Source organism: Schistocerca nitens, chromosome 9, assembly GCF_023898315.1.
Source record: "Schistocerca nitens isolate TAMUIC-IGC-003100 chromosome 9, iqSchNite1.1, whole genome shotgun sequence".
NCBI classification, from domain to species: domain Eukaryota; kingdom Metazoa; phylum Arthropoda; class Insecta; order Orthoptera; family Acrididae; genus Schistocerca; species Schistocerca nitens.
Window position 1 is genome coordinate 164950774 of NC_064622.1, and position 20861 is coordinate 164971634.

Here is a 20861-nt window from a genome sequence, read left to right on the forward strand (position 1 = left end):
CTAAGTCAGTAGCACTTGCCTGTGAAAGGCAAAGGGTCCCTAGTTCTAGTCTCAGTGTGGCACACAGTTTTAATCTGCCAGGAAGCTTCATATCAGTGCACAATCAGCTGCAGAGTGAAAATTTCACTGTAGATGTTTGTCTCTTTTCACCAAATTGTGTGGTTTTCATTCAGAATATTAACAGGAGATGGGATCAAAACTGGAACAGTTTAGTAGTTTTAGTTATATAGTGTCAAATTTAAGTTGTCCCTGTAGTTGAGTGGTCAACATAGCTTACTGCCATGCGGAAGGCCTGGGTTTGATTCCTGGTAATGCCAAGGATTTTTCCTTGTTTGGAGGATTGGAATGGGCCCACTCAGCCTCATTATACCAGTTGAGGAGCTAGTTGACCAAGTAGTAGCAGTTGCAGGTCATGAAAACTGACAGTCGTAGGGAGAGGTGTGCCGACCCCATACCTCTGCATACTGCTCCCAATGATTCCCGCCACTGGCTCCCAAAGACACCACTTGAAGAGAATAACATGGTGGTCAGTTGGCACCAATGAGCCCACCACAAACTGAGGCTAGATGGCCAATTTTGTAGAAGATTGCATACAACTATCACGTCTGTTGTATGAATTGGTTTCTTACTTGTATGTAAGCCTTTTTTTATTTCAAATATCTTAACTACAATTGTTTATGTACATGAATGTGATACTGTGTGTATAATGTAGTGTCATATTTGTGTTGTTGATGGCAATGGTGATGGTCATGGTGATGGTGGTGCTGATAAGAAAAGGGAGAGGGGGGTGAAATTGGTGTTGGCAAATATCCTATTCATCTCATGCGAGCTGCCAATTGTAATGTCCCTGTCCAGTGGACGTATCGCTATCAACAGAATAACTGTGCATTCTCTTTGTAAAACAATGTGGAGACGTTTGGAATTCATGTCTGAAATTTATCTGAGGACATTGATGAGAATTTGTTTGATGGAGAACCTTATGTTGCCACTTCTGCTCCTCTTCAGCCAAATACTGCAGATGAATTTTATTTCTCCATCTGGATTTGAACCAGTTACCTCCACAATCATGTGGCACTGCACCACAATAATGTATCATGTCAATGGAGGGGAGTAGTCAGTATCTGCTAACAAATACAGTAGTATATTGACAGAATCCATTCAATAGTTTTGAAATTTTAATATGTGTATGAGACCTGAGCTACTCCCAGCATACTCTGGTTCAAATAACTTACAGAAATGGAGTTGATTGACATAATTGAAAACTGCTGATATTTCAGCAGGTGGATGCCCTGTCATTTTCTAGGCAAAATGCTTGTCTGCTGCAGTTTCTCCTTGAAAGTTACAGGATGGGTGTGCACTTGTTGAAATATTGGTGGTTGTCGATGATGTCACCTGGCTGCTTTCCCGTAAGCTATTTGAATGTAATATGTGCATTTGATTGATTGAGTTCATATTTTATTAAACTGATATTCTTATGGAAAGGAATGGTTATCAAACTGGGATCTTCACTTTCGTCAAAAGCCGGCCGAAGTGGCCGTGCGGTTAAAGGCGCTGCAGTCTGGAACCGCAAGACCGCTACGGTCACAGGTTCGAATCCTGCCTCGGGCATGGATGTTTGTGATGTCCTTAGGTTAGTTAGGTTTAACTAGTTCTAAGTTCTAGGGGACTAATGACCTCAGCAGTTGAGTCCCATAGTGCTCAGAGCCATTTTGAACTTTCGTCAAAAAGTTACAGTTCATGATGCATTAACTGGATCCTTTTTAAGATATTATGGCATATCAGGATCATTATAGTGCAGAAAAGATGAGGGAATACTACATATGACACAAAAGATAGATTCCAGACCCAAAGATTTCTTGACCTTGTAAAAGAGTAGAGAACAGAGGATTAGAGTAAATAGAACTCTTCAGAAATGAAGTTATCTCATCTAGTCTGCAAGTCCAGGTTGACACAGGAGAACATGACAAAAGAAAAATCAGTGGGAATTATTTGATTGCAGTTTTATTCTGGAGATCCTTCACTTGATTTTTATTTATGCATGTCCTGTGAGGTCACGCAGAAGGATATGCTCCATCGCCAAATCTGATGAGAGAAAAAGAAACAGTCTGATGAGAATGACACAGACTTCTGGACAGTAATAAAAAGCTACTCCAAGGAAGTGAAAAGATAAGAAGGAAAAAAGTAAGTAAATATTAGCATTTGCCTAGAAGTTGATTGATTGTTCCAGGTTAGGAAGGGGGAATAAATAATTCATATCCAGCTTTGTACTCAGTCCTCTCATTCAGGTCATCTGCATTTTATGAATGGACAAATATCTTACATCATTGGGGGGGGGGGGTGGACACACTAACAGTGCAGTTTGTATTAGCATTCTGCTCAAATACATAGTCTCATTCTTGCCAGGCATACTAAAGATAGTAGCAGAACAAGAAAATAAACAGCTCACAACACTGACAATAACCCCTAAATTACAGAAACCCATGTTGAGCAGCTGCAGGAAACTTATCAAGATTTCAGTTTCAGAATCATATAGGAACAACCACATATAAACAACATCAGATCCATAAAACCTTAGCGGTGCCCACATAGATAACAAACTGGAGTTCAGTAAATCTGCTGATAAGCAAATGAACATACTATTCCAAAATGTTTTTCAATTAGAAATAACTGTCACTGATCAATAGATTTTTTCTTTTATTGGTTTTTGTTGACAAAACAGTGAATGAACATTACACTAAGGTATCTCTGAAACTGTCACCTCCTGCTAAGGTACACGGAATTGAGCAAAATTTGCCAGATATTTGTCCAGTCACTGGAGGAAACTAGGTGTTTCAAGCAGTGCAGTTCTTATCCAAGTAAACCACTACTGTACTTCGCAGTGATTGTGGCACTGTAGCGCACATGCAGTTGTGTGTCGTATCATGTGGGAGTTACCATAATCATCAGTAAAAAATATTTTCTGATCAACTTTTGTTATGAATCTAAAGTTTGCCATCTTTGTTGTTCAGCTTAAGCAATTAATTTGAGCAATTATTTAATTCATAGTCACACTCTTCAGCATAGAGGGAATACCTGAGGCTAATGTGAACATTTCCACATGTTCCTTATTGATTGGTAACTGTTTCATGGCCACATCAAAAAACCAGTAGAAATCCAACCTGTGGTCATGTGGCAATTTTTAGCCAGTTCAGTGGCCTGTACTATGGACTGATCTTAATTTTTCCGATCATGTATTCATCCTTAATAATGATATTTGTGGCTCATAGCAGAACATCAGTTTCAGAGAGAATTTAGAGCACAAACAGATACTTTGAAATAAAGAATACAAGTGTAATGTACAAGCAGTTGAACTGTCATTAAGGCTTAGTGTATCGTGGGGAATGTTCTTCTCACCTGCAGTTGACTGTTAGGTCCAAGGGATACAAGATACTAAAGTCCTGTGCTGCTTTGTAAAGTGACACTCATAGAAGAAATTCAGAAGACATTTGTATTATTTTTGTCCATATTTAGTAGTATTAGGAAAGACAAATGTTTGACCTCAGTTTATTGGGGTAATTCTGGGGAAGTGTAACTTATCTATAAAGTATAGGTAAGATGAAGTTCCATACTGCTTGACGGAGCATAGGGGATAATGCAGGAAATCTGCACCACCATACTAGGCAAGGTTCTAGTGGAGGTGGTTTGCCATTGCCTTCCTCCGACAATAATGGGGATGAATGATGATGATGATGATGATGATGATGATGATGAAGATGACACAACAACACCCAGTCATCTTGAGGCAGGTGAAAATCCCTGACCCCATTGGGAATCAAACCCTGGGCCTCACATTCAGGAAGCGAGAATGCTACCGCAAGCTGAGAGACCATGGAAAACTCTAGTTTGACCTGTTCTTGAGTACTGTTAAAGTGTTTTGGATCCCACTATGTCAGATTTAAGGAAGACATCAAAGCAATTCAGAGGTGTGCTGCTAAATTTTTTACCAGTCCAATTGATCAACATGTGAGTATTACAGAGATGCTTTGTGAAGTCAAATGGGGATCCTAGGAGGAAAGATATGGCTTTTTTTTAAAAAAAACACTATTGAGAAAATTTAGAGAACCAGAATTTGAGGCTGGCTGCAGAATGGTTCTACTGCAACCAGTGTGTATCTTGCATGAGGACAGTGAGTATGACAAGATAAGAGAAATGAGGGCTCACACAGAAGCATATAGATAGATGTTATTTTCCCTTCAATCCATTTGAATGTGGGATTGGAAAGGGAATGATGATTGGTGGTACAAGATACCCCCATGCACAGTATGATTGCTTGTGGATTATGTGTCTAGATGTATATGTGGAGGATTTCCCATTGTGAAACTTCCTGGCAGATTAAAACTGTGTGCTAGACTGGAAGTCAAAACCAGGTTCAAGTCCAAAGTCTGATATTGTATATTATTTTTAGCCCAACCCTTACTGTCCTCCAAATCAGTGGAGGGAAAAAACTGCCTGTTTATCATTCATTGTGTGCACCAACATCTATAGTCTTCTCATGTTCATTCCCCAAAATATATGATCTGTCTCAACTATTACAACTTGGTTGCAGGTTGGAATCCTGCCTCGGCCATGGATGTGTGTGCTGTCCTTAGGTTGCTTAGGTTTAATTAGTTCTAAGTTCTAGGGGACTGGTGACCTCAGATGTTAAGTCCCATAGTGCTCAGAGCCATTTTTGAACTATTACAACTGAATACACTACATAAGCACAATGGACAAAAGATGTCACCCTCAGGACACATCGCACTAATACTGTGTAACGCCACCCCAATAATGGCCTCAATTTAATGAGGAAGAGTGTCCACAAGTTTCTTCAGGTTTACCATATCAACCTGAAGCCACTCGTTGGTAATTAGATCGCTAAGAGCTTCCAAACTGTGGGGATGTTGCTTGCTACATTTTGTCCTCTGTTCCAATTAGTCGGATGTTTTCTGTAGGGAAAAGGTCAGATGATTTAGCAGGCGAGTAAAAGTGAAATAAGGTGCCTGAGTATTTCTCAAACCAGGAATGCATGTGCACAGGCCTGTGCACACAGCTGTTGGAATCCTGGGAGTGTCCACAGCATATTCATGATGTGGACTGACGAGCAATGGCATCACATGGTCACTGGGAATGCTGAAATAATTGTCCTTGTTCATGTTCAGATCAACCAGAATGAGTGGGTCCAACCATAGTATAAACGGCACCCCCAAAATATCATCGAACTCACCTCTGGCCCAAACACCACCACCCACACACTACAGATTACGTGCCTCATTGGGAAGTCGGTACACTTGACATCTTGCAAAATTTGAAGAGAAGCAAAGTCATAACTCAGTGCACCACACTATATGTCTCCAGTCAGCTACTGCCCAATTTCTGTGTTGTTTGGCCCATTGAAGATGTGCATCTTTGTTTAGCACTGTGAGCAGTGATCTTTCAGGAGGTATCTGTCTGCAAGCATCCATTGCATACAGTTTCCTTTGCAATTTCCACTTGGAAACTGGTTTAAATAGAGTTGAATTCACTGACAGCAGTAATTCCTGCTGGGTTTGAATTGCTTGTCATTGACTGGGCATGGCATTCATCTCTGGTCTCTCTCAGTTATTATGTTTTTATGACCACTGTTCTCACGTCCTGTTATGCGGATGCAAGTAGTACACCATTCCTTGTAGGTGGCATACTGGGCAGTTCATGCTGAGATTCCAGCAAAACATGCAACTTAATTTACATAGTGGCCATTGTCATGTCCAACAGCTTCTTTAAGGTAGTCAGGTACATCTCCATGTCAATCCATCTTGTTGTGCTGATTCCAAAGAAAAGAGTGGCACATACACACCATTTCACATCAGTGCTGCTGGTCACATGACTGTGTGGTACTAATTCTACACTGTATACAGTACTCCAGTGACATGTATGCTCTTTTGATGTGGTCACTAATATTTTGTCCAGTGAGCTTGTATTAATCAACTTCTGCACCAGTACTTCAATGCATAGAGCCCATGCTTTCTTGTCTGCAACAGAAAGCAATTTAAGAGATTACAATGTAAATTCCTTATACAGATTGAGTGAACCATGTTACTACCATTCTAGCAGTACATACTTGAAATCCTACCTATATTCCTCTACCCCAGGCATGTAAGCTATACTCACAAGTTTAAGATGCAGCAGTATGTTGTAAATGGTAATATTTCCTGACGTGTTATTCTTTGTCCCATACATCTCGCATCTGTCATTCTTGTTTCTTATAATCCTTATTCTATTTCATTCTTCTTCATGATGTTATGCTTTGAATAGGTAAACAGTTCGAATGCAACTGTTGCATACTGATAGTCATACACTCAATGGTAGATATTTTTTCCTCTTCCCATGAATCAGCTTCCATTTATACACATTTGAGACAGTGTGAATTAATTATACGAGTACTAAGTGAAAATTATGTTTCAGTTATATTGAATTCCTGTGCTACTACTCATTGTTGGTACAGTGACTAATGTTGCATAGTGACTTAGACAGTGTTATCATATTCAAAAGTAGGGCTCAAATTCCTGTTCAACCATCTTAAATTTAAAATTTTCCTGTTTCTCTGAACCACATTAGAGAAATTGTACAAATGTTTTTTTTCTATGAAATCATGACTGATTTTTCTATACTGTTCTACTTAAAGTGAGTAAGTTCTCAATCTCCCAACCCTGTGTCAGTGCACTATTTTGCTGGAAGATTTCTGATGTGAAACTTCCTGTCAGATTAAAACTGTGTGCTGGACTGGGACTCAAACCCAGGACCTTTGCCTTTCATAGGCAGGTGCTCTACCAACTGAGCTGCCCAAGCATGACTCACAACCCATCCTCACAGCTTTACTTTTGCCAATATGTCAACTCCTGCCTTCTAGACTTCACACAAGGTCCCCAGCAAATCTTGCAGGATTAGCGCTCCTGGAAGGGAGGCGGTGCTGATGGAAGAAAATCTGTGAAGAGAGGCTATGTTTTGGCTACTCAGCTGGTAGAGCACTTACCTGCAAAAGGCAAAGGTCCTGGGTTCAAGTCACATTCTGTCACACAGTTTTAATCAGCCAGGAAAAGTCATATCAGTGCGCACTCCATTTGAGAGTGGAAAATTCATTTTGGAAACATCTCTCAGCCTGTGGATAAGTCATATCTCCGCAATATCCTTTCTTCCAGGAGTGTTAGTCCTGCAACTTCCAAAGGAGAACTCATGTGAAGCTACAAAGGAAATAGATGAGGTACTGCACAATAATAAGTATTAGGACATACAAACAGCAACCACAGGAAACACTGTTGAGAATTGTTCTAACTCAGCACATGCTCAGTATGTCCAAAATTTTTATTCCTAACTTCCTAACTGATGTTAGCAGTAATCCTGTGGCACATGTCTTCTGTGAATTCACTGCAAGCTTGAAGAATAAAGTGTCTGAGCTCCATTAAATCATGTGGACATTTCGGGAAAATTGTTTCCTTTAGTTGTCGTTGTTGTGGTCTTCAGTCCAAAGGCTGGTTTGATGCAGCTCTCCATGATGCTCTATACTAGGCAAGCCTCTTCATCTCTGAATAACTACTGCAACTTACATAACTTACATCTTCTGAATCTGCTCACTGTGTTCATCTCTTGTTCTTCCTCAATGATTCCCCCCCCCCCCCCCCACACACACTCCCCTACAGTACTAAATTGGTGATCCCTTGATGTCTCAGAATGTGTCCTATCAACTGATACTTCCTCCTAATCAGGTTGTGCCACAAATTTCTTTTCTCCCCATTTGCATGCACTACCTTTTCATTCATTATATGCTCTACTTGTCTAATCTTCAGCATTCTTCTGTAGTACCACATTTCAAAAGCTTCTATTCTCTTCTTGCTTAAATTGTTTATTATCCATATTCCACTTCCATACATGGCTACACTCGGCATAAACATGTTCAGTAAAGACCTCCTAACACTTAAATCTGTATTCAGTCTTTACAAATTTCTCTTCTTCAGATATGCTTTTCTTGCCATTGCCAGTTTACATTTTATATCCTCTCTACTTCATCTATCATCAGTTATTTAACCTCCCAAATAGCAAAACACATCTACTGCTTTAAGTATTGTTTCCTACTCTAATTCCAGGAGCGTCACTTGATTTCATTCAGGTACATTCCATTATTCTTGTTCTGCTTTTGTTGATGCTCATCTTATTGCCTCCTTACATAACATTGTCCATTCTGTTCAACTTCTCTCCCAAGTCCTTTTCTGCCTCTGGCAGAATTACAGTGTCACTGGCAAACTTCAAAGTTTTTTTTCTCTCCCTGAACTTTAATTCCTTCTCCAAGTACTTCTTTACTTTCCAGTACTGCTTGCTCAGTGTACAGGTTGAATGACATCAGGGATAGGTTGCAACCAGATGTCACTTCCTTCTCAATCACTGCCTCCTTTTCATGCCCTTTGTCTCCTACTGCTGTTGTCTGGTTTGTATACAAGTTGTAAATAGCCTGCCGTGCCCTGTGTTTCACCCCAGCTACCCTCAGAATTTCAATGAGAATATTTCATTCAACATTGTCAGAAACTTTCTGTAAGTCTACAAATGCTATAAATATTGGTTTGCCTTTCCTCAACCTATCTCCTAAGATAAGTTGTAGGTTGTGTACTGCCTCATGTGTGCCCACATTTATCTGGAATGTAAACTGATCTTCCCTGAGGTCAGCTTCTACCAGTTTTTCCTCATTCTTCTGTAAATAATTCATGTTAGTATTGTGCAACCATGACTTATTAAGTTGATAGTTTGGTAATTTTCACACCTGTCAGCAACTGCTTTCTTTGGGACTGTAATTATTATATTCTTCTTGAAGTCTGAAGGTGTTTCTCCTGTGTCATATATCTTATGCACCAGATGGTCATGGCTGGCTCTACCAAGGATACCAGTAGGTCTGATAGAATGTTGTCTACTCCCAGGGCCTTGTTTCGACTTAAGTCTTCCACTGCTCTATCAAATTCTTCTCGCAGTATTATGTCTCCCATCTCATCTTCACCTGCATCCTCTTTCATTTCTATAATAATGCCTGTATGTTCATCTCCCTTGTACAGACCCTTTACCTACTCCTTCCACCTTTCAGTTTTCCTTTCTTTGTTTAGGATTGGTTTTCCATCTGAGATCTTGATATTCATGCAGCTGCTTCTCTTTTTCCAAAGGCTTCTTTAATTTTCCTGTAGGCAGTATCTATCTTTCATCCTAGTGTTGTATGTTTCTAAATCCTTACATTTGTTCTCTAGCCATTCCTGCTGGGCCATTCTGTACTTCTTGCCAGTCTCATTTTTTAGGCATTTGTATTCACTTCTACATGCTTCATTTGCTGCATTTTTGTATTTCCTTTTTTTCTTCAATTAAATTCAATATGTCTTGTATTATCCAAGGATTTCTACTAGGCTTTGTGTTTTTACTTATTTGATTCTCTGCTATCTTCACTATTTCATTTCTTAAAGCTACCCATTCATTTCCAACAAATTTTTCCCCTATGCTCACTCTCAACAACCTCTGGTTTTTTTATACTTGCCCAGGCCCCATTTCCTTAATGTTATACCTTTTTTGCAATTTCTTCATTTTTAGTGTATGGTTCGTAACCAATAAATTGTGGTCAGACTCCACATCTGCCCCTGGGAATGTCTTACAATTTAAAATCTGGTTCTGAAATCTCTGTCTTATCACTACATAATCAGTCTGAAACCTTGCCTTATCTCCATGTCTCTACCACATTTACAGCCATCTTTCATGATTCTCAAATCAAGTGTCAGCAATGATTAAATTATTGTCTATGCAAAATTCTACCAGCCGGCTTCCTCTTTTGATCGGTTCCCCCAGTTCATATTCACCTTCAGTTTTTTTTTTCTTCTCTTCCTTTTCCTGCTATCAAATTCCAGTCCCCAATCACAATTAAATTTTCATCTCCCTTAACTGTTTGATTAATTTATTTTATCTCATCATACATTTCTTCAATTTCTTTGTTATACGCAAAGCTAGTTGGTGCACAAACTTACATTGCTGTGGGGGGGGGGGGGGGGGGGGGTGGGCTTCGTATCTATTTTGCCTATGATAATGTATTCACTATGCTGTTCATAGTAGCTTACCTACATTCCTATTTTCTTATGCATTATTAAACCTACTCCTGCATTTCTCCTATTTGATTTTGTATTTATAACCCTGTATTCACCTGACCAGAAGTCCTGTTCATGATGACACTGAACTTCATTCATTCCCACTATACCAAACTTCACCCTATCCATTTCCCTTTTGAAATTTTCTAACTTGTCTGCCTGATTAAGGGATCTGACATTCCACTCTCCAATCTATAGAACACCACTACTTAGGAGTATGTTGTAATCAGGAGATAACAACATCCTGAGTAGTTCTTGCCTGGAGATCCAAATGGGGGACTATTTTACCTCCAGAGCATTTTACCCAAAAGTATGCCATCATCATTTTACCATACAGTAGAGCTGGTTGCCCTCGGGAAAAATTATGACTGTATTTTCCCCTTGCTTTCAGCTACTTGCAGTACCAGCATAGCAAGGCTGTTTTGGTTGATGTTACAAGGCCAGATCAGTCAATCATCCAGACTGTTGCCCCTGCAGCTACTGTAAAGGCTGCTGCCCCTCTTCTGGCCTCTCAACTGATAGCCCTCTGATGTAGTTGCACCTAAGGTACTGCTATCTGTGTAGCTGAGTCACACAAGCTACCCCATGAATGGCAAGGTCCATGGTTCACAGACCCTCCAAAGAAAGGAGTCACATGGGTTGAGGCCTGGACAATTGGGGGATTAAAATTCTCTGTCACTGAAAAGACTCAAAAATCTGAGTGAAGTAACCCGCATGTCAAAGCAATTGTGTAAGAAATCCAATACAGTATTTGCAACATGCGGGGCTTTCATCCATATTACATGAACCTCTATGTGTTGAAGGGCAATGCAGTAGTAGGAAGCAGTGGAACAAAGTTTTGCAGAGCACACTCAAATAATGTGCATTGTTCACAGATTTTTCAAACAAAAAAGGTCCAATAAGTCCGTGACTGAAAAATTGGGACTCACAGTATAATCCTCGGAACATGATATTGTCATTCATGAAGAACCTGCAGGTTTTCAGTAGCCCAAAAGCATACCTTTTGTTTGTTGACTACATCTTCCAAATGAAAATGCACCATGTCTGAAAATCAGATATTGTTGAGAATTTATTCCGTATCCTCGACCCAGTGGCAAACATTAGGCTCTGCTGCCTGTGTTCTGCAGTGAGCTTCTGAGCAGAGGTCATCTTGTATGGCCATGGACTTCAAAGAATCCATCGAACGGAACATCTGCATATGCCCAATTGCACTGTTGCCTTTCTGCGTGATTTTCCGTGGCTTCTCGGTAGAGCAAATCTTATCAGTTCAGTGTTCTCCAGCAAACGAACAGGCTTTGCCTGAGGTTGCTTTGCCTCCAATATTGATCCTTCCTATCCAAACTGATCATACAACCTGTGAATGGTTCTCTTGCAAGGGGCCCACAATTGCCCCAACATTTGTCTAACCACTTCTGAGCAGCAACAGGACTATTTATTTCATTAAAAAGAAACACAATAGCCAATTGTTGCTGCATTGTTAGCCGTCCATGTTGTAAGTTCTAATCTCCTGGTGATGGTATTATGAATTATGCATCATTTTGTAACTCATTTGTTTCCCCCAGCTCCACTGCTACTGCTTCTGGGATGCTCAGTGGGATACCTAGTGTGACTCACAAACTATGTACAAAATGATTAATGGAAAATCTCATATAAAGATGTGAAACAAATACTAACAAAGAGATAGAGGGGCTGGCCAGTACTTACCTCAGCTCAGTACAGCCGATAGATACACAAAAAACAGAACTGAAAATTTACGTTCCTAGCTTTCGGAAAAAATGTTCCTTCATCAGGGAGGAGAGAGGGGAAAGAAAGGGAAGAAGGGAAAGTCGATTCAGTTACTCACAACCCAGGTTATGAAGCAACAGGGAAAGGAAAACAGGGAGGGTAGCAAGGATGGAGGCATGGTTGTCAGAGGGAAGCCAAAGATATTCTACTATAAGTACTGTGCTAGCTTCAAACCAAAGAGAATGCATACAGAAGTAAAGAGGTATATAGTATAAAGATAAACACAACTATGTAGGATGAAAAGATGCGTGAATGGCTAAAGAGGAAAGGGAAAGAGGAGAAGACTGAAGAGTAAATGGGAGTGAGGTTGTTTAACGTAGGTTCAGTCCAGGGGGATGGCGGGATGAAAGGATGTGTTGGAGTGCAAGTTCTCATCTCTGCAGTTCAGAGGGACTGGTGTTGGGTGGGAGAAGCCAAATGGCACATACGGTGTAGCAGGTTCCTAGGTCCCTAGAATTATGCTGGAGGGCATGCTCCGCTACTGGGTATTGGACATCTCCTAGGCAGACAGTTCGTCTGTGTCCGTTCATGCGCTCAGCCAGTTTAGTTATTGTCATACCAATGTAAAAGGCTGTGCAGTGCAGGCATGTCAACTGATAAATGACATGTGTAGTTTCACACGTGGCCCTGCCTTGAATTGTATATGTTTTACCAGTAGCGGGGCTGGAGTAGGTGGTTGTGGTGGGATGCATGGGGCAGGTTTTGCAACGGGGTCGGTTACAGGGGTAGGAACCGCTGGGTAGAGAAGGTAGTCTGGGAATATTGTAGGGTTTAACAAGAATGTTACGGAGGTTAGGGGGGCGACGAAAGGCAACTCTGGGTGGTGTGGGGAGAATTTTGTCAAGGGAGTTGCCCAGAGTTGCCTTTCGTCACCCCCCTAACCTCCGTAACATTCTTGTTAAACCCTACAATATTCCCAGACTACCTTCTCTACCCAGCGGTTCCTACCCCTGTAACCGACCCCGTTGCAAAACCTGCCCCATGCATCCCACCACAACCACCTACTCCAGCCCCGCTACTGGTAAAACATACACAATTCAAGGCAGGGCCACGTGTGAAACTACACATGTCATTTATCAGTTGACATGCCTGCACTGCACAGCCTTTTACATTGGTATGACAACAACTAAACTGGCTGAGCGCATGAACGGACACAGACGAACTGTCCGCCTAGATGTCCAATACCCAGTAGCGGAGCATGCCCTCCAGCATAATTCTAGGGACCTAGGAACCTGCTACACCGTATGTGCCATTTGGCTTCTCCCACCCAACACCAGTCCCTCTGAACTGCAGAGATGAGAACTTGCACTCCAACACATCCTTTCATCCCGCCATCCCCCTGGACTGAACCTACGTTAAACAACCTCACTCCCATTTACTCTTCAGTCTTCTCCTCTTTCCCTTTCCTCTTTAGCCATTTACGCATCTTTTCATCCTACATAGTTGTGTTTATCTTTATACTATATACCTCTTTACTTCTGTATGCATCCTCTTTGGTTTGAAGCTGGCACAGTACTTATAGTAGAATATCTTTGGCTTCCCTCTGACAACCACGTCTCCATCCTTGCTACCCTCCCTGTTTTCCTTTCCCTGTTGCTTCATAACCTGGGTTGTGAGTAACTGAATCGACTTTCCCTTTCTTTCCCCTCTCTCCTCCCTGATGAAGGAACATTTGTACCGAAAGCTAGGAACGTAAATTTTCAGTTCTGTTTTTTGTGTATCTATCAGCTGTACTGAGCTGAGGTAAGTACTGTCCAGCCCCTCTATCTCTTTGTTAAACTATGTACAAAACAAGTTGTAACATGTTTTGTGCACCACCCTGTAGTATAAATGGAAATGAATTACTTTTTCCGTTTTTTTTTTTTTCCTCAGAATGGATATACATAATTTTTTGTTTTATACTTTGTAATACATTCATTTACAATCACCTGAAATTGCTTAAAGCAAGTTTTCTTGATTGTTTTGATGAATTATTTGATAGTGAGTGACAGTTAAATGACTTCAGAAGCTATTTTCACCTTTAGAGACATGTGAATTCTGGAGCCACATAGTCTTCCACAGTATTGGCATACAGTTTTGTAATACAAATGTTCTCTCCTGAATTGTGTGTGAATAATCTATTAGGCTTCAGAAGGAATAATCCAACCACTATAGTATTTTTTAAAAATTATTCATTATTGCTGATTTCATCTCAAAATGTCTGTATATTTCCACTACCTAAATCTCTGATCTGTTGTAGCACAATATAAAATGTATAACATTGGCAAAACTAGTTTTAAAAGCAAGACATCAGTATTACTTCTGGGTAACATCTCGTTTTCCACAGAAAGACTTATTTAGGAGCTCATAGGCTATTTGGCAGAAGCATGACGTACTTAAATCTGTAATGAACTATATTATTTTGTTGTCTTCTTTCTGTACTGTGATGTATATTCGTATACAAACGACAAGCTTACAGCCGAGCTTTGTTCTTCTTAGACAGTACAGCCATATATGAATGTTGAATAGTTTGTTAACTGACTTGCTTCATGTCATCATGAAATATTGTGCAAATTTGCCACAGGAGATGCAATTGTCTAAGCTCTGGACACCAACAGGGTGTCCACTCTCTTGTAACCTATTCGGAATTGACACATCTCTACTCTAATGTCTTTAAAGTTGGTTTACAAAACGAATAGTGCATTATTCCTCATGCCATCACCATGCTGATAACTTGGGTGCAGTTACCTACCAGTATTTAAGGCTTTTGTACGTTTGTATATAAACTTCGCTTTGTAATACACCACAATCCATGATCTCAATAATCTCCAAATTTGTGGCTTCAAAGTTGATTTAATCAAACAGTGGAAGATCCAGGATATATTAAGAAAAGGAAAGCTGCCACTCATCATCTAGCAGAGATGCTGAGTCACAGATAGGCACAAGAAAAAGACTGTCACAAATAAGATTTTGGCCAATGAGGCCTTTGTCAAAAATAGACCCCCCACACAAACACACACATGCAACTCGCACACACATGACTGCAGTCTCTGGCAGCTGAAGCCGTGTATTTCAGTAAAAAATAGACACCTGGAGCTGTTGAATTCAACTTGCAAACTTTTCACATTGTCCAATAAGCAATGATATGAGAGCCAAAACAAAACAAAAAATCTCTGCAGTTAGATCATGCCTGCAGAGAGGCTTAAGATTTTCTATCAGCATGCTTGTATTGTGAGAAAGCATTATAGTGAATTGGAATAAGATTTCTGTAAGCATGCCACTTTGTTTATCTAAGCAATTAGATGCACAGTACCTAATTTCATGTTTTGTATGTTCAAAAAGTGACGCATGACACATTTAGATTTTGTTCAGTTTAATAAAAAAAACTAACATCCAATCAAATGGAAGTGATGTATAATCATAAGCAGAACATCAACTTTGTTGTACATGAGTAAAATCAACAGAACAACTTTTTCTAGATGAACTTTTGTAGTTCATCATGTACTATCCAAAATGTATATAATGCAAAATCATTCAAATAATAACACATTAAATGTTCTGTAAATTAAGACTACCATAACTGGCAGGTATCATGTGAAATGAATTACATAGTGCAATAGAATCTGCTTACGAATTTTCTTTTCATAGAGTTAGTTCTCTCTCTCTCTCTCTCTCTCTCTCTCTCTCAGAACTAGTACTATTTGTATCACACTGTTGTAGGAAAATTTGACTACATTCCTAGATTTTTTTGTGAGATAGGTTTAAAAGATGATGATGCAGGGTTGACAGTTAAATAATTTTGAGGATTTTTTAAGGATCTTCACATTGTAACCACTCTTGCTAGTACATGTAATGTGTAATAGCACAAGCAGCTGAAAATGAAAGCAATTGTTTTTGGGATATTCAGCTTTGTTTTATTGTTTGACCAGATGTTACAAATAGTACACTAAGAATATTGATAGACAATGAACCACTGTGCATATAAGTGTGGACTCATCAATAGTTTCCCAACTTACGCCATATGATCCAGAATATTATGTGTAGGGCCGGTAATATGACTGTGCCTGCATCCATGACCACAGCATCAGAGTTTAGTAGCTAACAAATTTCTCTGCTGCATGTTGTTATGAATTGCAACTTACTTGACATTAAATTATAACAATTTCTTCAATCACAATTCTGTCTCTCATTTAACTCCTTTCAGACCTGGGCCCACTCTCAGCTGTAACAATAATGATAATCGTAAATTGAATATCTTAAGATGTTATTGAATATAATTTTAACCATTCTTGTCACCTTAACTTCCTTTCTGTTTTTCTGTTCTTCCAACTCTGTTTCTCACACCATTTTTATATTGTGTGTTTCCTAATTGAGGTTACCATTCCGAAGTACACCAGTTCAAACCCATGTCCAGCCATCCTGATTTAGTTTTTCTGAGGTTTCTATAAATCGCTTCAGGCAAATGGTTCCTTTGAAAGGGCATGGCCAACTTCCTTCCCCATCCTTCACTTATCCGATGGGATCAATGACCTTTCTGTTTGGTCCCCTCCCCCACATCAACAAACCAACCAATAAGATTAGCTGGAATGGTTTCCCTTTTCAAAGTGACAGGCAGCTTAAACTGTAATCTCTCCTTTCAGATTAGAAAGAACTGAACAGCCAAGGCGACATGACTGCACATCATTACATGCTTAGTATCTTGAAAAGAGATTGTGGCAAGACTAGCTAGCAGTGGATGTTTTGTGTAAAATGTGGTAAATCCGATGGCAGAAAGATAAAGGTGATATGCTGCATTTTCAAGCTACAAATCGGTTCAGCAGGGCAAGCAGTAAGAGGGAGAGAGAAGCATTCAACAGATCCTTACTATTATGACACATTTTGTTAATGTCTTATTTCATTCCACTCTGCAGTGGAGTGTATGCTGCTCTGAAACTTCCTGGCAGATTTAATCTTCCAGGAAGCTTATTTACTTGCTAGTTCCGAGTGCCTTTCGTTTAAGATCTTATACTCTCCTTTCTCTGCTCTATTTTCTGAGCATTTTCACCCCTCCACCACCCATCAGAATTATCCCTTCTGTTGTTGATTCAGCTGCATAGGAGGGAGCAGTTCACATAATCCTATGATTGATTTTCAGGAGTGACTGTTCGATGTGCCATTTTTTTCTGTGGTTTACTTGTTGCAATTTGTTTAACTCAATCGTTTTTATATAACAATATTTATGACAGAATATACTGTTAACAATAACGGGAATGGCACGGACACACAGTTTCAAACATGTATAAAATATTTTTTGTCTTTTTATTGGTCAAACTCGCATCAAAACTGAATGTTCTAATGATTTCCGTCACCATCACCATTGTCAGGAGCAACTTATTGCAACCACTGCTTGTGAGATCACCTTTTATTAAAGACTGTTGATGATGAAAAAGGTAGAGTTCATCAAAAAAATTAGTTTTGCTGAAATTTGATATGACACGATTATCTTACACAAGGATGCTGTTGCAAAATACACCTTTGTCACACTTACATCTTGTATTTTGTCTACCACCACTGTCAACCTATTGTACGCTTGTGTGATGGTACCTGGTGGCAGAAGAAATTTATATCACTAGTATTTCAGGAGCAGAGAGAGGAAAGGTGGTGACATAACTTCCTTATCACCACACTTTGTGCCAATGTCTAGGACAGAGTCCAAATCTTTCTACAATGTCTCATAGAGTAGTGGCATTTGAGACTCTTAATAGTGATTCATCCATCCATTAGATAAGGACCTAAGTTTAGCAGACCCGCAGTTGCTACTCATGTAGAGCAGGTTATTCACTCCCTTATGTTGCCGTCATCGTCATTGTCGTCATTATCATCATCATCATCATCATCATTGACAACAACAACAACAACAGCAAGAAGTACTCACTACCACACACTGTATGCTGTCTTGCAGTATGCAATCTAGTCTCAGCTGCTAGAGACAGACAGTGATCTTGTGTGTGTGTGTGTGTGTGTGTGTGTGTGTGTGTGTGTGTGTCCACCATATGGTGAGTAGCAATCTATCTTTTTTATAATATTGTCATTATACTATCCTGGATTTTCCATTGTTATAGTGTAGATGTATATTATGAGGATTACTCTGAATATCAGATATAGGATATGTCAACATTGTTTTTAAATTTGTGTGTGTATTGTGCTCATTTTGCTCTTAGTTTGGCACCTGGCAAGTGCTTGTTCTCTTCCTATCAAAAATTTTAGCATTTACTAGCAATATTTGTTGTTGTATCCATAATGGATTGGTAGAAATTCATTATCATTTCTGGAATATTTATATTTTGTTGCAGGACAATTACTCGGTTATTATTTCCACTAATATAATGTAGTGACAGAATTGTGTTTCTGGTTATAAGATCATACATTTTAAATGCTGTCAATCTGTTGAATATGTCTTTTATATTTTTTACAACCTCTAATCAAAAGTTTTATCTTCTAGGAGTGCCCACAATGTTTGAAGACATTGGCACCACAGGATTTGGGTGTTGTGGCACCTAAATTTGGTGATCGCACTTTGTGGCACCCAGCTTGCTTCACGTGTACAACTTGCAAGGAGCTGTTGGTTGACTTGACTTACTGTGCCCATGATGATCTGCTCTACTGCGAGAGGCATTACGCTGAGCAGCTCAAGCCGCGCTGTGCTGCTTGTGATGAGGTAGGTGGAACTTTGCATTTATAGTTCATGATTTGTGTGTTGTCTGACAACACAACAACATATATTAAAGAATAATGTAAGAAAATAATTAAGAAACTAATAGAAACTGATGCAAGAAACTAAGTAGAAAATACTGAAAAGTCAAGAGGAGGTCAATAACTCATGGATGATACCTGAGAAGGGAAAATGGGGAGTCATATAGTAATGGAACTTAAAATTAGTACATTTTGCTACCATAATTTACTTTTGTAGGTGAGTTTCTAGTACTGCTAAAAGTGTCACCATAGCCTATCAGGGCATAGTCATACAATTATAAGAGTAAAGTTACTTACATCAAAATTGTTACTGGTGGAAGGTAAGTTTAAATTATAATTACAAAGCCACATTTGCAGCTACTTAAAGGTTTGTAAATGAATCCTTGGAGAAGGAGAAGGACTAGGCAGTTGGGATAATACGTCACGCACAGCACTACAGTACGGTAATGTATTAATTCGCTACGCGTAGTAGATTGCAGAGATGGAATGCTAACGTTTCTTGTTACTTCTACATTCTAATTATTTTTCTTCGTCCAGACAGCTGTGAATAGTTACTATCATTAACTGATCCGAACTTGAGTATTCCTTTGTCGTACAGTGAGTTACAAAGGCGTCCGATGTATGTCTTGTTGCTGCTGCTCTCTGGCGGTATTTCGCTGAACTACTCTGTGGTTCTGCCGGCCTCAACAGCCAACGATGCCTTGGAGACCTGTCAGTACGACTTCCATCGAAGTGGTTACTATAACATATCGTTAGAACGACCTTCCAGGTCATCAATTTTTTCATTGTATACACTTTTTATTGCATCAAATTAAACTTTGAATTGATATTTGTTCCAAGGACTTCTCTGTTAAAACCACAAACACTGGTACCCGTTTAGGTGTTTTTTTTACAGAAGCCTTTCAATATTATCCCGAACCACCACGAACTTGCCTAGTAAGCAAATCTTATGTCTGGATCAACATTCTACTTTATTCTCCAAATATAAATTTTTTTTGAGACTTACTGACGGTTACTGTTGGGGACAGAGGTAGTTTCACGCATGGGGGGGGGGGGGGGGGGGGGGGCAAACTTCGACTCCCTCACGCAGGTCAGTCCCAAGATTTTCGTACTGTTTTTCTGTTTTCGCTGAACAGCTGAATTACTAAAAAAGCAAAATATGCAGACTTAAAATAGAGCACACTGGTCACTCAAAATGATTGTGAGACCCAACCATGAAGCAACGCAGGTGGCCGCTTGGAGCGCCAACATGAGAGGGACGCTAGAGGCGCCCCTAGTGCCGAATTTTTACACAAGGTCTCCCAGAATCAGTAATGAAAACAAACAATTTTATTTTTAGAGGACCTACCTAGAGCCCAAAGAACGGCACCTAATGTATGAGGGAGGGAGGGCACAGGGTAAATGATCATGTTGCTTATGTGGGAAACATGTTCTCCAACCGGCTACGGTTACTTATTGTGGACAGTACCAGCACTATGAAGGACCTCAGCTTGTATTCCACTAAGAGCTGCATTTCTCAACTCCCAAACATCTCCATTTTAATGTCAAAATAAACACTTTGATATTGTCAACTCTGTCTCATCTCTCTCTCTCTTAATGCATCGTCTTGGCTCTTCTCGTTTTTGTCAGTGTTCTGCGTTGGATAACTCTTAATTTTTTTTATTGCTTGTGTATTATAGATACTTACGGGAACACCGTTAAAATAGTATTATATTAGAGATGATTTTCCCGTCAAATTGTATTCTAATTTTTTACTTATTTCGGCGTCCTCGAGTTGTTTGGGTTTAGTTGCCTAAACCCAAAACTTCGTCAACTAATGCAAGAACATCATAAGTTACCTCAATGTTCCCTTTCAACACAATGAGTATAGGCCGTTTTAGTTTTACTGCAGTTACCTCCCAGGCCTTCACCACACTAGTTCTCTTGAGGTTGCTCATTTATTGTAGAATTTCTGTAGCTGTTACATCAAAGCAGTGTAATCTTCATCTCACAAACGTGTAAACCACGAGGGTAAAAGTACAGTGCGATTTGACAGGTAGCGAGCTGGTCCGCTCCTGCCAGCAGCACGCCAAAGTGAGCCTGACATTGTCGGTAACCACACTGTTGCCACTTAACGCTACGCGATGTAGTGTGCCTGGTATTCTCGAGTAGAAAACATTTCTGGGCGCGAAATTTCGCCTGTTTCAATAAAGAACCTAACTCCGGCCTTCA

The 20861-nt window shown here is 39.8% G+C and overlaps 1 protein-coding gene across 1 annotated transcript in view; it reads left to right on the forward strand.

Annotated features, from left to right (window-relative positions):
* Window positions 1-20861, forward strand: part of LOC126203931 (prickle planar cell polarity protein 3-A) — a 1288897-nt gene that overhangs the window by 912292 nt on the left and 355744 nt on the right. The window contains exon 5 of the mRNA XM_049938328.1: window positions 18400-18615. Within this exon, the coding sequence (XP_049794285.1) occupies window positions 18400-18615 (216 nt within the window). The remainder of the gene's footprint in view (window positions 1-18399; window positions 18616-20861) is intronic.